General features: G+C 44.2%; 1 protein-coding gene across 1 annotated transcript; it reads left to right on the top strand.

Moving 5' to 3' along the window:
- Positions 1 to 377: 377 nt before the first annotated feature.
- Positions 378 to 1,640, top strand: LOC107187813 (somatostatin receptor type 2-like). Its single transcript, XM_015575987.1, has one exon. It carries the CDS (start codon positions 378 to 380, stop codon positions 1,638 to 1,640), a length of 1,263 nt encoding a protein of 420 aa, XP_015431473.1.
- The last annotated feature ends 24,697 nt before the right edge of the window (positions 1,641 to 26,337 follow it).

The following is a 26,337-nucleotide window of genomic DNA, read 5'->3' as shown; positions in this document are numbered from 1 at the left end:
CCGTCGCGTTGTTGCCCCGCAGAGTACGGAGAACCGACGTTTAACTGGATCGCGGTCGAGACGCGATCGAACAGTCGGTATCTCGACTGGAAGGATAAGCTCTCGGGCAACTGTGAAAGAAGAAGTGTTCGAGAGATCTGTTGACTGGTGAAAAGAAGAAGACGCTGACGGATCGCGACGATCTATGTTGGTTGAGTGATTGCACGTGGATTTCAAGAAAATCGTCGACAGAGATCTGAACGTTGCAAGTAGCCGAACACGTCTGCGAGCACGGTTGCAAGAGAGGAGAGAAAAAAAGAGGAGAAGATTTACGACGAGAGCCGGGTGAAAGAAAAACCTCCCCTTGATTTTACGAGTGTGCTCGAGACTCGTCCAAGATGAACACCACGATAATGTACGCCACGAGCGTCATCGATTACGCTCGAAAGGTGAGCCAGGACGACTCGATGATCCAGAACTGCGAGGCGGATCTGCCGATCGTCTCGTTGGTAAATCAGATCCTCTATTCGATCGTGTGTATCGTCGGTCTGCTGGGTAACACCCTGGTGATCTACGTGGTGCTGCGTTTCTCGAAGATGCAAACGGTGACTAACATGTACATCGTGAATCTCGCGATAGCCGACGAATGCTTTCTGATCGGTATACCGTTCCTGGTAACGACGATGAGCCTGCGTAGCTGGATATTCGGCAAGTTTATGTGCAAAGCGTACATGACCACCACAAGTATCAATCAATTCACCAGCAGTATATTTCTGTTCATAATGAGCGCTGATCGTTACATAGCCGTGTGCCATCCGATCTCGTCGCCGAAGATACGAACGCCGTTCATCTCGAAGATCGTCTCGTTAACAGCTTGGGCGACCAGCGCCCTCTTCATGATCCCGATATTTCTGTACGCAAACGCGATGGAGTCCGAGAAGGGGATCAACTGCAACATCTATTGGCCAAGTAATCGCGGTGGTCACACCACCTTCACTTTGTACACGTTCATACTGGGCTTCGCCATACCGTTGGTCCTGATTCTGATCTTCTATTTCCTGGTGATCAGAAAGCTCCAAACGGTCGGCCCGAAGAACAAGTCCAAGGAGAAGAAACGATCCCATCGCAAGGTGACCAAACTGGTGCTAACCGTGATCACCGTGTACGTTCTCTGTTGGCTACCGTACTGGCTGACCCAGGTCGCTCTGATTTATACACCACCGAAACAATGTCAAAGCAAGATTACCATCACCAGCTTCCTGTTGGCCGGTTTCCTCAGTTACAGCAACAGCGCGATGAACCCGATTCTGTACGCGTTTCTCAGCGACAACTTCAAGAAGAGCTTCCTGAAGGCGTGCACCTGCGCCGCCGGCAAAGACGTCAACGCCACCCTGCACATCGAGAACAGCGTGTTCCCCCGACGGAACAAGGCGAACGCAGAGAAGCTTCACTCGAATCGACTCGCGGTGTCTGGCCAGTCGAGGCTCGAGCTCGAGGACGAGGACGCCGAGAGGTGTCTGATCAGCAAAACGTCCACGACCACGGTGACGATGACCTCGCGATCGAACATCACCATCGGGAACGAATCGAGGGACCAATCCCAGAGGGACAAAGACTCGATAAAGAACGGGGCGCAGCTGACGCTGCTGACCCAGGTGTAAAACAGCATCGACGTCATCGTTACCGAGAAGAATAAAGACGAACGAATCCAACGAATCAAAAATGACTGACTTAATCACGGCCTCGGATCCCGAGACCAGTTCACAGAGTCTCTTCTGGTGATCGCTGACGACCGAACCTCATCGGGTCATGGAACTAATCCGGTCCCATCGTGACGAAATTCATGACAAACCACGAACAACCCGGAATTTCCGTTCCAAAGATCGCCGCGATAACGCAGGTGTCGCTGTTCATCGAATTTTTAATACCATCCTGGACTTGTCCCATCGATCTTGCTCCAGCTTTCATCGGAAGTGCACCATACTTGGACCTCGAGTTTCCTTCCACGTCGTTGTAAGATCTGTACCTGATACACCGGTATCGCGCCAGAAGAACGACAGATACGCCTCTTGGCATTCGGCCCAAAGAGATACCGAGCTCACCGGTGACACAACCGTGACGTATTGTCCCGCCATTATTCTCCAGCCGGGGAAGAGACCGACTGAACTCCTTCCTGGGGGGTCTCTTCCGCTTAACATGACACTGGCCAACGATATTTATGTGTTTTCAATGTCGTGAAACGCACGATAGGGATCTGTCCGAGCGAGGGGAGGCTCGATATTTCGGGACATCGAGGGCAAGGAATGAATACGGAGGAGCTGCCTCTTCCACGATACGACGTCGACGAAACTCAGGGTCTTATTTTCGTACGATCTAAAGAATGACTTGGTGTTTGGTCGAATCGTTTTAATGAAATTGCTGTATATATACTATATATGTATATATATATTGACAGTGAATCGAGTCGACGAATAGAGGTGAATAGACACGTGGAATATGAACTGAAGGAAGGGAGGTTTATCGTGCCAAACCGTTTCGATATGATTCTTCTGCTAACAGATCAGAATGCTCGATTTGTAACTGTTCGTGCGGATTTCACCTGTTGAGAGAGAAAGTCGAAAGATCGAGAGTAAATCGGTCGACCCGGAGTTGAGAAAAATCGATCCGACGCGATGGTTCGACAGCTCCCGCGAGGTTCGCCATCCTCGAGAGACTTCTCCCTTATTTTCTTACTTCCGTGATGCCCTCTTCCATTATTTCGATTCGCTTGAACTCGTCCAATCGCACAGCGCGTATCGCTGCGGAAGAGAAATCGCTGGCGATGAGGATATCGCGCCACGAATTGTTTCGAAAAGCCGCGATCGATCGGCGATCATCGATCTTCGCAGTCGGATTCGGCGAGCCTTCTGGACCGATATCGATGTCTGAAATCTTCGTGTTCGATACACGAGTGAATATCTGTGACTGAAACACCACCGTGAACCAATCCACCGAACACGACTGCGTGGAATCGATTATCTTCGTTTCGATCGTTTCATCGAATTGTTTTTTGCTTTCTAAACGCGTATATATACGCACACGACGAACCAACGGACAGCATCGAAATGAAATTCTAATCTCAGGATCGATGAACGCTGAAGGGGATGGAACCTCTGTTGATCCACAATAATTTAAGAAACTTGATTCTTGCTTGAATTGGAAGTGTCCGCGACTTCTGTAGCGATTTCGTAGTGAAATGTCCGAAACTAGTAAGGTCGAACGACCGGTATTATCGTCAATTGTCGTGTTAAAGGAACAGACCAAGGGGATCTGTCAGCTTGTAACATTTATTTCTGTAATCGACGAGCGAAATGAAGTGAAATCGAAGATACAAGTGGTAAAGTGTCTAGGTGAACGAATGCAAGCTCTGCGACCTCACAAGTGAAAAGGGAGATGCCAGAAACAACGAAAAAAGACAATGTAAATTGTTCGATTATGTTCGAGGAACGATCCTCGAATACTTGGAGAAACGTGTGCTGAAATGATTGCGCTGATTGCTCGATGTCGCCGTGTTTGCCTTTCAATCAACGTAACTTTTTGCTGTCTAAGTCCATGTCTCTGGTTGCATCGTGAAATACCCTTTCTGAGAAATTGTTTATCATACGCGTCCTTTCGTCGACGAAAAAATTGATCGTCATCCATCGTGCCAAGAATTACCGCCTCGTTCAGACGTTTCAATTCCCGAGCCGAGTCGAGCGAGTTCCATGAGGTATCCGTCAACAAGGAATCGCTTCCACGTGAGGTTTCTTCGCGACCCCATATCGGAAAAGTAATTCGAAACAACCATATCGAATGGCCGATGATCCGTCCGGATGAACTATCGTCGTTCCTCGGTTGGAGGAAAGCTTCTCCTGCTCTCTTTATCGCGGCGATGGCCGACCGATACGGCTGTTTACACGTGCTCGACGCGAGACCGCTCGTAAAACGAGCTTCGTTCGTGTCGGCACTTTTGTCTGTCATTACGTGCGAGCGCAGTTCATTCCGGATCGCTAATTTCCGCGTGGATGCGCGAACAAACGACAAACAAACAGACTCGAAAAAAGTAAATCCTCGATGAGTGTTCGAAGGCACTGAACATTAATTATTTCATAAACCGATGGCCATATAAAAATATATAAATAGTTTCTAATCTCGAGTAGGCGAGATGTAACTATAAATGGAGATAAAATAAAAATAAATAATGGCCATATGCTGGTGGAATAAATATTGGCTTCAAAACTTCAATCTCTATCAGTATACTACACCTTATTAAAAAGTCAACGTTTCACCTGGGGACCGGTGAGCCGAGGAGCCTTCGAACACTCATCAAGGATTTCCTGTAGTCGAGAAAGAACGATCCTCGGAATTTCTCAAGGTGAAACGATCGAAATGATAGAAAATTCTTTTTGTCTGAAGCGTATGTCGAGCGAACGATTCGTTCTGGATCGTCGATACGAAACCGGCAAACGGTGTTCGAGTAGAAGTATGGGGAGTAGTTCGAACATCGGAATCGATTCTCATCGCGTGTGGGATTGAATGTAATCCTTCCCGAAAACTATCGGCGACGTTATCATCTATCACGCGTCTTTATTTGACAATTTAAGCCGCGTCCCCGATACCGATAACCGTGTGTGCACCGCTCGTCGTTAAAGAAAAGTTAGATATACGCTTGATATCGATTCTATGGGATAGTTTCGAATGCATCGCTTCGGAGTTAATGGAAGAATTTCTTTTCTGCTCGATTTATTCGAGAGCCAGTTATGCAAAGGATATGCTTCCCTCACGATAGAAGGTATTCTGATGTTTGACTATAATTAAAAAAAAGGACGTGGAATCTATTCGGTATATTCACTCCTGTCATGAAAACGCACCTGTGAATGTTAGAAGTGAACGTTAATATCCTACCCCCGCCCCAGAAAGGGATACAATATCGCCTGGAGAGATAATCTCATCCTACTTAGCTTCCACGGAGACTGTATATTCCAGGTCGATCGTCGGCGATGGTAGTCGAGGGAACGGCAGCGTGCTACCACGAGACTCGAGTGACTGCAGCCATGATTATCGGATCAAGGGAACTCGGAGAAGCCTGTGACATTTAGAATCCGTCGATCACAACCGGGATCCTTGGCTGCAAGCTTACACGGGCACCGCATCGTTAGCTCGCAACTTCCTTCGAGTACGCTACAGGGTGAACCACGTAACAAACTTTCAGTCGTGGCGTGCTCAGTCGGGTTTATTAGAGTTTTCTGTAATGGCGAGAGACGGAGAGAGGAGAATCCTTTGGGCATAGTTCTTATTGAAACGGTATTCTGGTTGTAATTTTATATGCACCGATGCATAAAGGAGGACAAATTCCTTTTTACCCGTTACCTTTGCGGGCGTACACAGCACAATGCACCGCCAGCGAGACCACTTTCCCGTTTCAGCGGAGTCACGCAATTAGACGGAAATTTACACCGTTAACCATTCGCGATTTACGAGCGACGAGCAATTATCGTACCGCGAAAAAGGTAACGCGAATAAAACAATCGGACCGAAACCGAGAACTTTGTGCTTTTAACGGTTTTGTATCCGTTTCATTTGTACGGGGCACACAAGGGTCGTCGGGTAAAGTATGCCAGAAATTCGCCGTTCTAATGCAACGACATCGTTTCGCGAAAACGGTCACCGTTAACGTGTACAAAGTCAAGGGGAAATTGCAAAAGGCGATCACGACGAAACGCTTCCAAGAATTTGCTTTTACCCCGATTGAGGAGCACCCGATCGAACGTTCTCGAACATTCCTTAGTCCTCTAACGTTGTTTATCCTATCGTGGTCGAGTCGACAGCACCTCTTTCGCGGGGCGAGAAGCCAGGGGTGCACTCTGCTCTCGTAACATTTCCCTGTGACCCTCGGGAAGTCTATCCATAAATTGTCAAGAGAATATTTCTGGTCACCTCAAAGTAGTCCGAAGTATCTGAAAAGATCGCAGAGTTCCAGACAACCTGAGAAAACCTGGGGTCCCATAGAGGACCTGGGGGCATTTTCGGAGTCTCTGAGGACCCTTAAAGGCTACGAGAATATCCCTTGGAATCTTCCTAAAGTACTCAGAAAATTGTTAAAAATCACTAAGAGCTTCTTGAAGACCTCGTAGGTAACCTGTTTCTACTTATTATGAACTGTACATGCTTAGATGAACTTTTGTAGTTCAATTAAAGTAAACGCACCAATGAATAAACACTTAATAGATTGTATAATTACTAAAGTCGAATTTTAAATAGTAACAATATTAATATACATTTCGCACATGAAAATGGCATGCTTCAATATCAATACCGTTTCGTAACATACAGATTTCTATTTGGAAAATTGGAAAAATGTAATTTATTTTAATTAAAAAGAAAAAATACAAATTTCACCAGTGAATGAAAATTAATCAGTACATGAACATTTCTAACCAACGCCGTGAAAATTGTTTGAATATAAAACGCGGAATTGAAAAACATCAATATTTAGTCATTTACTTATATTAATAACGCAATTAACTCGTTTTTGTATATAAAATTAATTCACCGATAGATGTTCATTGATCGGTGCACCTACCCAATCTCAAAAACGAAGCATGGTACGAAAAAATGTTATTCCACAATTTCGACGTATTTCTGCACCCAGAATAACCTGCTATCTGATATTGTCCACCCTATCCCGCCCAAACCCTTTACATTTCGCCTTCAGTTTCGGTTCAAACTAATCCGTTCGCGCGCCATTATACTCCCAAAGTTTTGCGTTATTTTCATGATCGTTACAGTACCGGTTGCTCGTCAAATAGTGTCACGGAAGATAGCATCCACCCAGTTGACGCGCATCGATGCATCATCGGTCGTTAGGGAGAGTAATTGCTTTTACGACGGTCCTCTTAGCGGTGGAACGGAACGTGGGACGATCACTCGGTTTCGTCGCGACGATATATCACGTTAGAGTTAAAATAACGCGAAAGGAGACGAAACCTTGGGGTCGAAGAGGGTAGTGGCATCGTCGTTACGGCCGTTAAGCGGCTCGGCGGCACGGAATTCGTGTTTAATTTCGTTAAACGAAACTGCAATCACATTTAAATTTTAATGCTCCGGAGGATGCGCAGCGTTACGTCGCGAAACACCGCGGGGGCGGGACGTTTAATCGGGGCCGTTTTATAACGGCCGAACGCGAGACGGGGAGAGAACGACCGTAATTCCCAGCTCGGACTCGTTATTCGAGATTCAAGAAACGTCCCGTTCCCCAAGGACGATCGGCTGTATCCGAAGCGAGAAAAAGAACCGAGAAGCACCGACTTTAATTCTCGAAATCTTAAGCTACAACCTTCTAATCACGATCGAGTCCTGTTTTAACGCGAGATCTCATCGTCACGAGCACTGGCTTCTTACTTCGACCGAATGAATTAACCTTGTACAAATGCATACACGGTAGAATTATCAAAGTGAGTCACGTTCATCGTTACCTACATTTTATTTACTCGGTTTAAGTGTGATTACTTACTTATTTATTTATTTAAACGACAAATTTTCTAACAATTTCGTTGCATAGTTTTATAGAGCATAGGAAACCAACAAATTTTTATTCTAACCGGTTTTTTAATATCTAGTATAGTTACCGAAATATGCAGGAAAATAAGATAGTACACGTTTAAGGGATGATTTTTCCCTGAAGAACTGAATCTCGGAAAAAACGAAAAAATGCCCGATGGTTCTATTCGAGGCCCCTACAAATCTGCGGAGCTTTCAAAAAATCGAAATTTTCGGGGCACCGAAGTCCCCTTGTTAATTTAAAAATTCTCAAAATCTTAATCTTCCCTTCGAATCACATTCGAGTCCTCTTTTAACATTTATTCCATCGTTACGAGGCTGGTTTATCGCGTCCGCCGAATTAATTAACCTTGTACCCTTACACACACGGTATAATTATCAAAGCATCATGAGTTATTTTCACTAGGACTTTTCGTTTGCTCGAGTTAACGCGATTTTCTCGCCTGAAGGGTTGATTTACGGGTCGCAACGGGAACCGACGACCTTCGTTTTTGCATCTATAATCATAGTCCCGTGAGGTTCACACGCCGGATTAAATACCATCGAAAATTCACAGGGAATCGCGACGGTGCACAGGTGTTCCTGTTGATCGATCAAATTCCGCGGGATCAAGACGTTATCGAGACACGTTGCATACCCTTTATGCATACGCTTCGTACATTAATTCACGGTTGGCAAAAGCTCGCGGATTTCACGGCGGCAACACAAAGGAAACCGTGTGTACATTGAGCGTTGTTTTTTATTTTGTCTAGTAGCACAAAATATTGAATACATATTCATCCAATATTAACAAGAGATTCCAATCTCTTTTAATACTTAAATATACACACAATGTTTATTTCGTATTACGAAAAAAATATTTTTTTTCCAATATAAAATAAATATGTATTTAATATTGGAAACATGTATTTTATATTTCCTGTATATGTACACAATATTTCGATTCAATATTTATTTCATATCAAAAAGTGTGGCTAAAAAAATATTTTTTCAATATTTTTGTGCTACTAGGGTATATACTTGTTATGTAACAAAATCTATTGGATGTTTTCTTTTGACTCTGGAGCTGATGGATGTGTACCCGTCAGTTATTGTATCGGCTGATCTTGAGCTGTATTTTTGTACTTCACTAATAACAGTATAAATATTTAAGAATTTTCTTGTATCCTCGTTAGTGACAGACCATGGAGCTGCACTAATTTAGCCTTAAGATTTTTGGCTGTTCTGTTATTCTAACAACTGTTACCTGTCCTACATTGAACGTGTCATACAATTTTCGTTGAAATCAGAACGGTCCGAAAACGGGGGTGTGATTTAACGCCGGGAAATTTCAAACGACACGGCGGAGGATGTTACCGGAATTGCCCGAGCTGCACACAATTCGGAATTCAAGAAAGCATTACGCATACGAAAAGAGCCCTGGCACCGGAAAACGAACTGCCGGGTTCGAATGCCTTCGTGGGAATACTAAATTTAAACGATTCGAGATACCGAAGCGCAGTGATTCAACTCAAGCTGCGACGAATAAATAAAAAGATCTTCGTACTGTCGGCTCGACGGGGAAGGAGAAAGGGGCGGCGAAGAGGATCGGAAACGTAATCGTGACAAGTTCTATTTCTCGTGCTTCCCAAACTTATAGGGGTAGCATAAATTGTTGGAAAACTTGCACAGATCTACCGCCCGCAGCCAGATAGGATTTACTCGATGTGCATTCGGGATTCAGACACTGTCGTTCCGGTATAATGCGAGAAATGTTGGCGGTTTCGAGCGCGGTTGAGATGCGAAGGGCTTCTCGAATGTTTCTCAGGAAATTTCGAAGCATTATCTTCGCGATTCCGAGGATATTATCAGGACACTGTAAGCATAGTTCCGTAAAATTCAGCCTTTGCGCGATTAAATATCCCGCCTGATTAATACAATAATTCCCCAAAGTTGAAACGTAATCGCGCTTAATATTGAAGATCTTTGAAACGATTTCGAGAAGCGCCAGAGAAGGAAAATATGGATTTCACCACGGCGACGAACAGCAACGGTGATTTTTCGCGACGTGGATTACAAAGAAAATTGCCTGGGAAAGCCTTCACGTACAAGAATTTGATTTTCTTGCGAGACGTGCGCGAGTGGCCAACATCATTCGCGAATAAGGTCTCGGATACAAAATTGTAAGAAGTTGTTATGACGTGGCTATCCTGGTAAAAATGAAAACCGAAGACAAGAGAACCTATCGGCGAGCACGAAAGAGGAAAAGAATGTTCGCGTTTCGTTTTTTGCAACGTTTCACGATTCAAGGAGAGAACGAAGAATACCGTGTCACGGTTCGTCGACGATTAACCCGCGTCCGGTTTTGCTTCAGGCCCGGGGTACCGTCGAGTACTTCCCCTTCTTTGAGTGGAGATTGCGTGAAATCCGCCGGAAGACAATGCACGACGAGGAAAAAGGGGCGAAGAAAAACCGTGGCCGAGACGATCCGATTGAAACGTGGATTCCACTCGCGGGGGTGGGAGAAATTGGATGCATTCGACTGCAAATCTTTTCGCGCAACCGGAAATTCTTTTATCGGAAGAAGTTACGATCGTACCGATTTGTTCATCATTTATGAGGACTTTTTCTGACGAACGTTGCTCGGCAAAATTTCACTTTATAGATGAAGGATGTACCGTGTATCGATCACCCAAGGGACACGAGTTCTCGTCTACGATCCACCCGCGAGATTTCTCCTCCTGTTCTCGCGACAGAAAATCTTTCCAGGCCAATGACTGTTCTCCGACTGAGTCCTCGTAGATCCGTTGACCGCACGTTGATAGCTAAGTAAACCGATGGGACAAGACTTTTCAAAGTACACACGGATTGAATTATTATCCTCCCCCTTTGAACCGTCGAACAAAGTGAACAGCGTGGAACGTGTGTACATAACGAAGGATAACCGCGAACGTACCAGCTGGCTGAACAAACAGTCGTGTCGCGACTGGTGTCGGGATCAATCTGATCGGAGGATTTCTGAATCACTGGGGTTCAATCAGGCAACGTAAACCTAAGACCCAGACGGGGAAGTTTCTGGGGCTGATTCGAAGTCTGAGGAGATATTTACGGAGAATGGAATTACTTTCCATAGTGGTGGACGATTTACGGAGTCGAGGATAAAGTCAGTAACTTCAGTCACTGGATTCTATGATCATTGTGGTGGAATCAGTGTTTAGAATAGAAACATTGAAGAATTAACTAATTCGGTGATGTTCGAATCAGAGTTTGTTTCTCGATCAATGGTGGATTGTTTTCTCGAAATTTCTCGCCTCCCAGTCAGCTGGGTCACGATCGCCCCGTCGTTGGTTTCGGAGCTGATTAACGCGAACTGAGCTCAGAAGTTGCTAATGGAGCACTAAACGCTCTATCGGCTTCATTCGTAGATTCTATTAATTATTGCTCTAACAATCTCGTCGCCGCTCCGACACGAGTTTCGCATTCCAGATAGAGACCATTGTGAGAATTTCTCGGATATTCGAGGCTCTCGTACAGCCACGTCGTATGATTATTATTCTTTAGTGGTTCTAAGCTGTGTATTTCCAGACAAAACTTCTGCCACAATTTTGAGATCATTTTTCCACGAGGACACGAATATTACCCGAAAGCCACGATTGTAATTTCTCCGTTGGTGTTAAACACAACGCGTTTGTCCGTCAACGTGGCGGCTAATCGATGATCCGCTGGATTGGACGTGGCTTTGTTCGCCGTGTAGGCACGCGATTCGACCCGGAAAATTATGGAAAATTGAAATTCGAATATTCCCGGTGAGCTGCTCTAAGGATATATCGTATGTGCATGCTCGTCCCACTTCGACGATCGTTTATCCTATGAACTCGGCGTGGATTTAACTCGATCGATCGGAGGATAATCGTGTTGAAAATGGGGGGATTTACATTTATGTTTCCGTGGATACCGGGTAAACTGGCCACCGAATTTGCTTCAACAAATTCGACCGAAAATTATATAATCTCGAGTAACACGGCCGCGAAATCGGGTGAATACCTAGTAATTACCTGATGACCGAGCTCATCACCTATTCAACAACGATCGACGACGACGTTAATCCGGTAAACCAAAGCCCAACGGTGTACACACGCGTACCAAGATCATTTTACACGGATATCGTGTGCACCGTTTGTCGTCGAAATTCCATGTTTTCAACTGTGCTTTTTCCCCCATTCAGTTCACCCGATCTTTCGTATACGAGCTCGAAGCCGAATACTGTCTCGACTACAAATGAAAGCATCCATTCTATGGCTCCCGTTCTCCGGTAATTTTTCTTCCGTGTATAAACACCGTCTTTGTTTACCCTGGACCGTAGTCGTTTGCCCGACAGTCCCATTTTTCTTAGGTGAATCGAAGACCAACGAATTTCCGAGCGACCTCGAGAACCGGTCACGGTGGATCTACAGCGATCCCGCCGGGGCGGAAGTAACGACCTGTAAATAACAAACGCCCCACTACAACGGTGGAATCCATTTCGTCCGCGTCGTTGAACGAAACTACGACGTTCGAGAGAGGCTTCGTGAAACCATCAATCCGTCCCCTCGACGATTTTAATGAACACGGCGGCCACGAGGTGTCCGGTCGAAAGCTTCGCGTCCAGTCAATTGATTTCCGATGGACGTTCGTCACCCGACGGATCCTAATAAAACCTCGACCAAGGTCGCGTCCGTTCGGGCAAAGTTCACGAGCAGACGAATCTGGGCCGAGATGACGGGAGGAGAGAAAAATGCGAGATCAAGGAGCGACATAAAGCTCGACACTTCGACGAAAGGATCTTCGATCGAGAAGCAAGCCCCGTAACCGTTCGGTTACGTATACAACGTCTGTAACCCAATCATAAATGATCAACGATTAAGAAGCCACCCAGGACAAAAGGCCAAATATAATTGGAAGCAATGACGTGCACGACGTGAAAATAGATTTCTTCGTGGAACACACTGATGAAGGAAGGACCCCAACTGTACCACTTCGATTTTATCGAACTTTTGTAGGAGGATAGAATACATATTTCTACTGCTATGTGTGAAATATTAGCAGTTACAATTAATTAAAGTTACATACCTAGTTATATATGTACAAACTCGTTCTGATTGGGAGATTTCGTTAATATCTTGTTAACAACGCTCTCAGTGTCCCATTTTAGGGACCTGTAACATTTTTGTTAAACCCTGTATAACTAGGTATGTAACTTTAATTAATTATACCTTCAAAACTATCAAGTAATTACGGTTAATATTTCATACAAACCGTTAGAAATATGTACTCTATCATCCTACAAAAGATCGATAAAATCAAAGTGGTATAGTTGGGGTCCTTCCCTTGTGAATACAGTAGAACTCCATTTATCGATAAAACTACAGATCAGACGTTTTCAGTGGTTTTGGCTGTTCATAGCCAGACACTCGTCCAGTTATTCAAATATCGTATTCGGATACTTTCGCCTTAAAACTACTGTCGATGAAAAGTTTCGTCCTGAAACTTTGATTCAAAACACAACGACGACACTTATCGTGTAAGGCACATACAGTAAATCCTCGATGAGTGTTCGACGGCTCCTAATCACTGAACATTCAATATTTCATAAACTAATAGCCATATGTCGCTATAACAAAATACCATTGGCTTCAGAATTCCAAGCTTCATTACTGTACTGAACCACATAAAAATGTCAGTGTTATACCTGGGGACCTCTCCTTGTCAGTACCCAGGAGCCTGCGAACACTCATCGAGGATTTGCTGTAGTTCCTAACGGAAACTAAAGCTACGGGTCAATTCACGGAACCTGGGGTCGTCATCTCCGACCAAACACGAAACCGCCCATAAGTTGCGAGCGAAAACAACTTCGCGACACTTGGTTTCGTGATAACACGTTGTGTTCCCCACGAATAGTTACACAAGTTTTCGTGTTCGAAATTATTTATCCGCGAGCGTCGAGCGTTGATAAACTGACGAACATTTGCTCCCCCGTTTGCTGATTCCTCCGTGACAGAGTCCTTCTCTATTTCGCGATGCAAATGGCGGATTTCTGGGACCACTGGAGAAAGTTTCATCTGATTCTCCAAACGGCAAACCGCGGATTTTACGTAAGAATCCTTGGATTTATGTGCACGATCGTCGCTTTCGTATGTATATCCATCCCCAGTCTCTAACCCCTTCTCCCGCCAATTTTATGGATCACGTATAAACTGTAACCCACATTGTACGACAAACGAAGCAAAAATATGAGAAAAATGAAGAACAGTCAAAGATTTCATGGGAATAATATTGGTGAAAATGCAATTTTTAAAAAGAATTTCACGGGAATAATATTAGCAAGAATGCAATTTGTTTGCAATAACCTCGAAAGATCGCCTGGTCGATATTCTGGTTTCTCCGAGCCACTTCATATCCGAGTGTCCGTACATCCCACAAAGTGTCAAGAATAATGGGTAAAAATTAGAAAAATTCTGTCGACAATGTTGATTTAATATCCTTCCATGGCGAAAACAGTCTCGTCGCGAACTGAACGCCATTAAAGAATCTTTTCGTCGGACCATTCGTCTTCAGTTTCCGAGAATTCCTTCACTACACATGCATTTATCAGCTCGTGGACTTTTCCGTATCTCTCTGTCTCTGTGCCACCTTTCTATTTCATTCTAACTAGTGCGAAATCATGTATTAACGTTGATGCGACCTAAATCGAAATCGAACCTTGGTTCATCCGCGATTGCAATCGCGGTTAGCAATTAGACGATTAATCCGATGCTTGCAGGTGGGCATAATTGATTCGCGGTGGAAATGGACGAAAGGACGATGGGGGGGGGGAGCGATACCGTGAACACAAGTGCACTACACACCGTTGGCATTTCCCCCAGTTGGGAGCAGCACCCTCGAGATTCTAGGCACGTTTTCGGCTGCGGCGAACCTCTCGGAATTCCCTCGAAGGAATGCGAATGCACCCGACCGAGTTGCGCCAGGGATTCCCGAAATTCCGTGGGTCACACGCTTCCGTCAGCCACGACTTCACACTCGTAGGTCTTGCGACCAGCCACGGATGCAGATGTTGTACGACTTTCGGAATCTTGAAGCCAGTGACACGTTTCGAAAATACTCCGTCGCGAGGTTTGACTTAATGATATACGTATTCGATACATTTGGAACACTAGTGTATTATGCGATAGACACACTGGAACTGATACCTTATCTGCTGTCTGCGCAGCATTTGTAATTAACATGTTGACTGTCAAGGTGACCGGCGTCATTGATCTACACAAAAGAATCTTCGACTGCTGTGAAGTGACATTCACAATCTTTTAAATGTAATCGTAACGGTAGTAGGGTAACGGCCCGAATAAACGTACAGGGCAGCATGTAAATATTTATTTCTTAAGTATAGAGATTTAAGTAGATGTATTTTATCGTAATACTGTCCCGATAGAAATGATCCGGACAGCCAACGTGTTAATTACTTAACATTATCACAGTCGACAGAAATCGAAAGGTGTCCCTAAATCGATCACGACAACGAACAGAATGTCGTTTCTTTTCTTTTTTTTACCTTTGCTCCTCTGCTTCCGTTCGTTTCGACGAAGACAAAAATGTGCTGTAAACATTGTATGGTATGTGGTAAGACGTGGGACTTGCGTGTTTCGGCTGGAGTCGAGTGAATGGAACGAATTACGAATTTGAAACACTTATTATAGGCGTAATTAAGGATAAGTATTGTAAACGTTGAACGTCGTCTTCATTGGCCTCACGCTTCTCGCCGAGAACCGATCCTCCCAACGAAACCTTGTGTCGATAAAAAAAAAAACAACCAACGATCGGGTCGAGAGTGTACATGCTACGTAAGATTATATCGTTATATGAATCTTAGATCGATTGTATTCGATTGATTGGTACGGACGTTCCAAGTGAATCATTTTAATTATAACCTTGTACAGGCACTGTGGAATGCATCGTTCGCGTTCGATCGTATGGACGATCGCGACAGAACCAATATTGAACGCGACGTCCCGTAGAACGACGATCCGACCGATTGTAAATACATCTCGATGTTCCCTATACGAGACTAACCCTACCTTCCATGTGTACATTACTTTTAACTGAGGTGTGGTATATATACATACAATTACAAAGTTTATCCCAGCTCGTTCTGATTCATTTCCAGTCGATCCTCCATTCGCGAATAAAAATTCTCTATTCCGTGAAATAACTCACATGAATTTTCTATTTCCAGAAAAAAGAATACGTTGACTTATACAGGTGAGTGCATTAAAAAACTATACACTAAGAACGGCGAAAAAGTAGAGAGATTTACATTTAGTTCAGTACCAAGAGGAAATAAAGGCTTCTTCCATCGGCCACTGATTTTTAAACATTATGATATGTTTTTTTTTTATTCGCAATGAAATCGCGACGAGCAATCTTCCGCCAGTTGCTGTTCTTATATCCACCTGAACGTTAATACAACTCGTTCACTTGTTGCGAGACAGAATTATCCTAGATTCCTTAGGTGGACAGATGCAGATTCCTTTATTTCTCGATATTCGAACGATACGATATATGAAGTCGACGACGGGGATATGGTTTGTGGCGCGAAAAACAGGCGGAGCATACATTTACCAACACGAAACTTCCAACAACTTCGTAACCGTTGGAGAGAAAACAAAAAGGGGAAGGCGTCGGCATACCAAGCGAACAACCTGCTTTTTGGCGAGTATAATTAATTGCTCGGTTGTCGTGCGTGGAACACATCTCGCGCCGCAAATTTAATCAGACGTAGCACGCTTTTAAACGTAATTACACGCGTCAGGAATGGAAGGGGGGGGGCACTGGCCGATTTTAATCCACTTCCTTCGCATCGATCAGTTTCTTTCGTCGTACGCGACTAATTAGTCTATATATATATACATGTAGACTTTCGTAGAAACCGGGCCGAACCGGGTAATTAATAATCGGACGAACACCGCGCTCCACGTTATACGTTTTTCGAGATTCGCCTAGCAGCACGCCCCGGCAGTCGAACAGGGGCGACACGAGTCTTTAATAAGTTTAATTAGGAAGCCGTCTGACTCGCGCGTCAGGTCGGTGAATTTCGTCACGAAGACCAGAAAGTTCGTGCGAGGTGAGGCTCCCCGGCCGGAACAGGCTCCCTTATTAAATCGTCAAACTTCGCCCTCCGAAACAAAAACGTATAATACCTACCCGGCTGAAATCTCGAATAAAGTTGTTATTAGACAGACGAAGACGGAATCCCTCCGTATTCGCCGAAAGTAATATAAAACCTTGGACCATCACCCGTCTTATTCAATTGAGTTATTTTCGCTTGGGAAACAAGTTCTGGACACAGTTTGCTGATTCAGGGCGAAACACGTACTTCTTGGACGTTTGTCACTGATAGGATATAAACAATAGCGATTGAACGATCAAAGCATTCCCGACACGAACGACAATCTTCGTATGAACCCATGGATCGTTCATTCTATTAACCGAGAGAAGAGTTGGCGAGCTGAGAGAAAGCACTTCGAATCGACTCTTCGATCGATGGACGACGCGACGTGCATTCGGACGACCGTCGAATTTCCACCTCGATTGGAGACCCGCGACGACCACGTGACGTTGTCAGGTATTACCGGAAATTTTCAACGTTACGTGTATATATTATACATACCTGAATGACGTTCGAATAACGTCGTAGGTACAACGAAATTCGGGAAAATTCTCTTTTATTTCGGTCCCACGATTTCACGAACCGAAGTGACTCGTGCGCACGTCTTCGCCGTTAAAAGTACCTATCTACACGTTCGACTCGCGGGGCAGTAAAAAATGAGAGAAGAAGAAGAAGAAAAAACAATAACGGGAGCCATTAAAAGCGTAGGGCTTTTAAAAATCCGTGCAACTTATCCGTATTAATCTTTTACGATATAAATTCTTTTATCAAGGCGATAAAACCTACGAATCGTAAATGGTGACGTAGAGGGTGTTCAGATTTCAGCGCGACCCAGCCGTGGGGATCGATACAACTCTGCCTCCTCGATGGAGAACGAGCAATAAAAGTAACCGATACCCACGGCGATCCAGGAAATCGAATCCCGTAAAAGATCGAGCGGGGGTAAGTCTTCCCACCGCGGCACGAAGTTTCGGTGAAAAAAGACTTCGTGGAATCGTGTGATCTTTATTCATTCCGGAAGCCATTGCACGGCTTCCTTACGATCCCCCGGGCCGACGGACTCCCAGAAAAGTCCTCGAACAGCAGAATTCATTCGACGAATATGGAGCACGGCAGCAAAGGAGAACAATTAATTTCCTCGTTTTCTCGTCGAATATCACCAAGCAAAAATTGAAAGACCGATCCCGAGCCGTTCTTTTTGGCCGGACGATAGAGGAGGGTCGCGAGAAAAAAACACAGATGATCAAGAAAATCGGAAGGGGTGTGCGGCACCAAAGAGAACAAAAAAAAAAAAAGAGATAACGAGATCTTCGGTTCTTGTAAGGCGAGACACGGTTCCTCGAGAGAGAGAGAATCAGAGTGAAAGACAGAAAGAGTAGCTGCGTGCTTCTTCGGGGCTAAAGAGGGGCCACGATCGCTCTTTTTCGTCAAGGCAAGAATGTTTCGAGGGCCGGATACGAGTATTGATTTCCAATTATCCGAAGTACGGGTCTGTCCTACTGTCCGTAAGGGCGACGAAAGAACGACCGGATACCCAGCTGGTTCAATCAAAAAACTCAGGGGGGGGGTGAAAGAAAGGTATGCATAATTAATTAACGAGTCTCACCTCGACCCTGCTAATACGCCGCAACCGCGCGCACATCGCTTCCGCCAATCAGCTCCCTAATTATGCTCCTCGTTTAACTCTAACAGTCTTGACGGAAGGTTCCTTTCGCTAAAAATGCTCGAACTTTTCCCAAACAGATGCCCTCGGTAATCATGAGGAACGTTTCAATGCAGGGTTTAAACGATCACCTTAACCCCCACCCCCCTGCCAAAGGTTTCGCGTAAATCGGTCCAATTTTCAAGGGAAATTTACGAGCTCACGCGATGGACATTAAAAGTGAACGTTGTTTGCTTGTGTGTACACGCCAGATTAGGGTTAAAGGGGCTAGAGAGGGGAGGAGAAAGATACCGGCGTGGAAATTGTGTCGGAGGAAAATAGGACGAGGAACGTAGGCGATACTTAATTCTGGGCGAACGTATGGGAGTGACCACGTGCGCTAAATTTCTCGAAAATATTACATTTAGACGTGAAAGTAACGTCACCTACAAGTTTTTTAGGTATTTTTTTACATTCGGGTTTAACAATAGTATTAACACTAGAACTACCAAACCCGTAAAAACGACGGTTTCTTATTTTAGGATTACTGAAATTATCAATTTCAGTATTTGTAATATTAAAAAAATGAAAATTTAATCTGCCTGCTGGATTCATTATCGCTCGATAGGTACCCAATATCGCCAATTGTCACTTTCACGAGAGACTTCGATCGATTTCCCGGGTCCCGTTGGGCAACAAACGTAAAAAATTCAACATCGGTGGTGGGGTAACATTGTGCATCGCGTTATGCAAATCGGACCTTATCACGCTTCCAGTGGCGGCCAGGTATGTAGTTCGTGTTTTGCTTCCAGTTTTCCTTCTTTTCTTTCACGCTCGTTTCGCGTCCCGTCTCGTGCATTAAAACGATAAGCCCGATCGCATCGGGACAAGGAAAACAGAGGCAGGGAAACTTTGCGTTTCCACGACCAGCGTTGAAGCCACGCGAGACGTTAAAGGATTTCGGAATTTATTTTTAAAAAACTTGTAGACTTTTTTAAACATACGTCATTCTATTCGAAAGTGTACATTTTAAAGTCATCATAGTAATTTCGTCAATGCAAAATATGAATATTTGGTCACCGGTTTAAAAATGTGGTTTTGAGAAAAACGCGTTTAAATTTTGAAATCTGGTTTATAACAGAATGGGAGTACCCCAACCGTAGTGGGTATAAAGGTATGGGTCCCGATTGATCACGATACAGCGTAATTGCGTCGTTTTCACGATGGAGCGAAACCAGATCGCCCCTTTCGTGAAAGAAACTCGTCGATTTCGGATTCTACGTATGTGTTCGTTGAGATTCGAGAAGTTTAGAATCCATTGAAATTGACTGATTGCAACGACCGTATTTTCAGCTTTCGAGATGTGTTGTTCTATCGAGTCTGATCCAAGCCACGTAAGGAGAATAGGGAAAAAGCAGACGTCGTTGGCTCGGCGTGGAACCCGTGGCGCCATCTTTCCCTCGTACAGTAAACATTCTTCTATTATCAATTTATCAAGGAAACTGAATCGCATCAATAACCAACTCATTGATTTTTTCAATTATTCGTTGATAAATATCTTTTACTAATTACAGAAAGTTTATTTAATTTTTCTCCCGTTAAACCACCATGATTTATTCGGAGACGATGCATAGACAAATTACAGAGACATCCGTGAACTAACGAAATTTTAACACGAATAACAAGATTTTCTCTTAACTAACGCGAAATGTCAGTTTGTCGACTACGTTCTCTAGACTGATTTTTCGATTGATAATTAACGCACGTGTCGAACGTGTCGAAATCGTGATCTCGTTTTATTTTCAACTTTCAGCGGAAACGATCGTCAGTGAACAAACTACGAGCCAGTTTAAGAGTGATTTCCTTTGATCGATGTTTCACGGTTCGATCGACATGCCGGTCGACGAGGGACTAATTCTTATCCGTCACTAATTAGAAATCAGTTGTAAACAGCCAGTTACCAGTGGTCGGTAGCGCTGCTGTTAAATTATTTCGGGACGAGTGTCCATCGATCCTGCGCGGATTTATCCCTCCCCCTCCCGCCCACTGTAAAAGGATCGCGACGATCCGTTTGATACGGCCGAGAATTAGAGGGACGTTTTGTTCGCTCGAAACAATCGTCCTTTGTTTTGTCGCCTGTTCCCAACGAGCAGGAAATTAAATATCGCCAATAGCGGGGCCATTGTGCGCCAGAAACGGTCCACTGATCGATCCTTTATCCCTCCCTCGAATTGCAACCACCGGTCTAAAATAGTCTCCGAACACAGCAACGGAAATTTAATGGAACTAATCGATCTGCATATAAAATTAGGAGAATTCTTTAAATTGCAATCGAGACTCCGAAAAACGGTAATCTAACAACTTGTATATATAAATTACTTATATTGTTATTGTTTGAAATGACGATAGAGTTTTCAATTCGATGCTGTCTCTACGACGAGAAAAACGAGCAAAGAGCAAAGAGAAGGAAATTTTACTCGAGCTTACCCACGGTTTCTGCTATAGAAAGGTGTTTCTTCGTAGCGAGGTATGAAGGAGGGATAGTAAACAGACGAAAGTTTCATCTCGGCTATCATCCAGTCGAGCGTTTCTTATTAAATAACTTTCGAGACTACGAGAAGAGCAGAATCGTGACATGGCTCCAGGCGTTTTATCGGTGAAACAGCGGCGTATGCAAACGAAAGGAAAAACGAACCGAAAGACGGAATGAGAATCGTGTAAATAATTTTATCTTGAAAATTAGATGAATTTCCACGTTATTACGTGGACTGTCGTGATTTTCATCGAATCGTTCGTAAAGCCTACAGGCGGACGATGTGTTACAATTATTATCAAAGTGGAATATCGACAGGAGCATCGGACGTTCAACGAAAAACGAAACGGTGTGTTACCCCACGAAATTCGCTCGAGCCTGGCGACGAGCAACAGGTGTCATTCGAGCACCTTTACACAGAGTCTTTTCGAGCTTTAACGAGATCGATAATTCCATTCCCAGCAGAAGGTCCAAGCACTTCGTGGTCGAGAGAACACTTACGGATATCGTTCTCGATAATTACATCTCGGAAGATCGGTATCCTTTCTATTATACCCGTCGCGATGATTATTCTACCTAAACGACACTTCGTTCAATGATCCAGAGACCGTAACGACTCCTCCATTTTGCGCTTTGAAGATCCCAAAGTGATCCACGGAGTATTTCTCGCAGATCATAAAAGTCTTTTAAGAGTACTTGAACTCTAGGTGCTTTTTACGTGGTTACGATTTGCCGGAAAATTTCGCCCAACCCACCACTAGAAGATCATGAAATTCACCTTAATCTCGCTTGCATTATTTCCGTTCTCTGTTCCCTTTTACAAACTCTTCCTCTTGCTTTATACTTTTGTCGCGGAACATTTTTCCGTGTCATGTAATCGCGCTTCGTTTACAAGGATACGAATCCTGTTGTCTTCCCCTCTTCGACTCTAGTGTGACGCTGAACGACTCAGAAAAGAATTCTATTCGGTCTCGCGAGCGGAGCAACGAAATTAGGGTCATTGGCTGCCCGCCAACAAAGTGGCCGGTTCTAAATGACGGGAAAGTATCGGCAAGGAAAGGGAAACTCTTTGCTGTACATAGTACATATGTATACCTACTCCACGCGACACGATTCCTTTTATTCCGCTCAGATCCGCTATGACTGTGTATGTGTATGTGTGTATGTGTGTTTTTAACGGGCGCGATCCCGTGTAATTTATGTTCGAACCGCGCCAGTACGTGCACGCACGTCACCCAGAGTAAATCGGTGTAATTACGAGTCATCGGAAAGGCGGCGAGGCGATTCGGATCGTGCATTAACGCGTGCAACGAAATTAACGCGGCGGCGGCTACCTTCTACGTGAGATCGCTTACTGGTGCCGCCTGTTTTATGCTTTCTTTTCCCCTCCCCTTCCTCCTTTCTTGTTTGTTCCTTTTCCTTCTGATCGTTCGACCGCCAACAACTTTATCCGTCCACGAACTCACACTGAACGAGGCCCGTCTACGAGAGGTTTGTTTAAAAAGATGATACGGTTAACGATCGACAGATTTCACAAGCGATCGATCGATCGATCGGATCTGCCGTTGGTTCACGTGGTTGGCCAACCGAACGAAAATTACATTGGCCGGTTTAATGGAAAAACACGACGATGCGAGGCTCCTTCCCTTCGATTTATGCGCAGCGACGACGATCTGTGTTCGTTGATTAATAATTACTTTATCCTGGCTCCGGTGGATACGCGACACACGAAGTTCGACGAAAAGAATATTACCCGGACGATTTATCGGCGGCTCGGCTGATTTTCAATTTAGAAGAATCTCATTTAAGCTTATTAATCTGGACGATCGTCGACGAATTAAACGGAGGTTCTTTTTAATGAAATTCCGTTCCTCCGAAACGGAATTCCCCTGAAAGAAGATTTACACAAGGTAATACAACGGTATCGTGCGAAAAATCTCAACAAATTAACTATAAGATGCATCAATAAGAAACTTAATCCTCCGTTATTCGAAATAGAAAATATGTACCTCTGGGTCCTTCCACGTTTATTCAAAAATAGTGGCACCGTACAAAAAGTCCCAGGCTTTAGAGACACACAAATTACCTATAAAGTACATTATTGAAAAACCTGATCGTCCATAGTTCCGAAAGAACAAACTGTTCGCCGTTAGAAAGAATCTGTATAAAACAGAACACGAACCGCTTTTTAATCACAGGAGAGAACAAATGATCCGGAGAAACGTCACAACGATCGTCGTCGCATTGTCACCGATTTAACCAGAGATCGCGCGAGACACGGACGCCAGGGCAATCACGTTCAGGCGAATTTATATTCTTTTTGTATTCTTGTGCGGCGGGCGAAAACAAGGCGTAACGAGCGTTTAATGATCGGTCCCACCCCGCGGCCCGATTCCGATCGCGCGGTTCAGGCAAAAAGATTTAATTAACCGCGCGGAAAATTGGGTCGACAGCGATAATGATGGACACGCGATCCGAGGACGTCATTCTGAGAGAAAAATCGTCGGTAAACCGTGCGTGTGTGTCGTTCGTCGACAGCACCGACAACGACGACGAATTGGGGAGGCGCAAAGGGCGATTATCGTGCTAACCGCGTGATCTGCCACGATCGACCCTGAAAGGGCCCTCCGGCTAATCTCGAGGAAACTTTCACGGCCGCCGGATGATTGACTTCTTTTTTTCTTTGTATTCTTTTTTTCTTTAACTAAATAAAACTAACGTTACAATTTCAGACTGTTTAAGAAAAAGTTCAGATTTGTTTAAGATGAACGTAGATGTCTAAGTATCAAAGATTTTGTCACGTATTTACACTCAATGAATTGACCAAAGATGTGAGTAGTAAGTCACACAAAATTATTTCCTGATTGAGGAAAGCACTTTTGAGAAAAAATTGTGAAAACTTTTTTTATTACAATCAGCCCCGGTCTTCCCTACTCAGTTTAAGAAGAAATGTTATTTTATTACAATAATTACAATTTCCACGTTTAATCGATTGAAAAAAACGAAACACTTTACCGATATTTGAAAATCTTTATCTGGATAATAAGATTGCCCATCACTGTCACAGACTTCTATATTATGTAATAGACTCCTCACTTTCCAAATTTCGCTTATAAATATAAAGTGTCCTCAAAAAGCATGTACTAAAGTATTTTATTTTGCACGTCCGCAAAAGCAATGTGATAGATATTAGTTTTTCAATGGATTTCTGTATACATATATTTTTTATGGATACTTTGGTATATGCTTTTTGAGGAGATTTTGTATATGTTAGCAGTCTAGTATTATAAAAGTCAGTGTATTTAACACCGTCGTTACACCCGGCAAAGAATTCAAAATGTCTCTCGTTTATTTTTTGTTTGCGGTATCAGACAGAGAATAACGATGACTTTCGCGTGAAAAATGAAACCCGTAGGTGTAACCAGCGAGTTTCTTCTTCGAACCAAGAGGAAACGATATTATTTCTTCCGTGATGGTGGTCGATCGTAGTTGCTTTTTCCTGGTGAGATTCTCCTATTTGAAAATTTCTCTCGGTTTTCCCCTACCCAGAGCGGGGGGATCGCCTTACCGTCCAATTCGAAGAAACGTCCGTGATACATCGTGAACGTGTCGCGAAAACTGTTTTGCTCGTCTCCCTCTCTCTCTCTCTCTCTCTCTCTCTCCCTCTCTCTCCCCCCGTACGTGGAAGCACCTTTCTCCAAAGCAAGTCACGCGCGAGTTCCGCGCGTTCTTACGCACTTGCGTAATGGCGTAATCGTCGGACGACGCGAAAAAAAGAGGGTTATCCGCCTCTCTCAGTCCCGTATATCGCCGCCTTTCTCCCTCTCCCTCTTCCTCCGCGGACGATCTATCGAGAAGCTTGGTGACACGCGTGAGAGCGAGCCGGGGCACCCGGCGCTCGATCATCGATCAGTTTTTTCATCCTCGACGGGCCCATGACAAGTTTTTCGTGGTCACGAACCACGGACACGACGCGAACGTAGGCCGAAAAGTCTCCGATCGGATCGTACTGTGTTCCTTCGGGGACCACCTCCTTGTTTACAGAAGGGAACCCCGTTCGTGTCGAAAATTAAAAAAAAAAAGGAAACAGAGAAAAATAAAAAATACTACTCGACGAGCTGATCGAGCATGAGGGTTTTAATTATCGATGATAAGTACGTTTAACTTTTGTCAATTTCGCAAACTCGAGCGCACCCTTTTGACAAACGTGACGCGCGGGACGTGGATCTCGTTGGACTTATTTTTACGGCGAACGATGGTTAACGGCTCATCGGAGACCGTCTGTAGGTATATAATTTCATATTTACTCCGTGGACGGCTCTAGGGCTAGGACTTGGCGGACTTTTAAAATTATGTGGACACGTACCGGAGAGAGAATATTTCACCTGTGTAATCCCCAGACACGAAAGATTTGTTTGTCGCCCCGGCGCACACGCGTTACGCCATGGACCCCCTGGTTCTCTCCTGCTGCATTTCCTCCGAGGCTTCGGGAAACCGTATGAATAACTATATATGTATATGTATACCCGAGTGCATATTTCAATGGGAATATATAACCCTGTAAATTTTCGATTCCACGCCACGGTACATTAGCTCCCGGCTGGAAAGGGAAGAACGCGTTTCTATGATCCACCATTTTTCGCTCGACGCAATTAAAACGGAAACGAAGTTTCCAACTGCACGTAGACGGTATGATTGAGAAATTACGGGATCGTCGATGTATTAATTCAAACGGTGGTTTATGCATTATTCAGTGAGTATTGAATCAGGTTAATACACTATTTTCAGGCATATTTTTACCGTTATTCTTCAGGCATACCGCGAACGTACGAAATCGATATTCAAAAGCGTTCTGTCCCGACGCGAAACGAAAGAAAAAAAAGGTTTGGCGCTTTCTGAATGGTGAAATTTCCACGACGATATGATTCCTTTATCGCGCCTCATTTGGCGTAGATGTCCGGATAAAGGGGGAGCCTTTTACGCGCGGTAAAATGCACGGCCGAGGCGATTCGAGCTTTCAACCGAAAAAGCATAATCCGCGTCGATCTTTCGAGGATGCCTCTAATCATCGACGTAGGATCAACGTCCTGGAGGACTTTGTCGAAGTGCTGTCGAACGAAAACTGAAAGATCCTGGATCTTCCGTGGGATTCGATGGACAGTTTGCAATAACGAATTGAAAATAAAAAAAAAATATATATCCGCCATTTTTCGATTAATTAAACGTAGTAAATATATCTTGTTAAATGAGTAGACACTTGGCAAACAATCATTTAATCTCATTAACCGTTTAAAGGCCAGAATGACTATTTTCCACACTGCTTTTTAGCTATGTATCATTCGAATAAAATTCCACTCAAATTCGATTTTCGGTTACCGGCGACATGAGATTCGTTCACCGACGAGATTTTCCTTTTCTATGCGGATC

The sequence above is a fragment of the Dufourea novaeangliae genome, unplaced genomic scaffold, assembly GCF_001272555.1.
Source record: "Dufourea novaeangliae isolate 0120121106 unplaced genomic scaffold, ASM127255v1 scaffold112, whole genome shotgun sequence".
NCBI lineage: Eukaryota > Metazoa > Arthropoda > Insecta > Hymenoptera > Halictidae > Dufourea > Dufourea novaeangliae.
The sequence above is the reverse complement of the archived record's forward strand: the minus strand, read 5'-3'. Positions and strand labels throughout refer to the sequence as shown.

Excerpts from the sequence above, each read along its gene's own strand:
- LOC107187813 (XM_015575987.1), top strand. The coding sequence starts at position 378 with ATGAACACCACGATAATGTACGCCACGAGCGTCATCGATTACGCTCGA.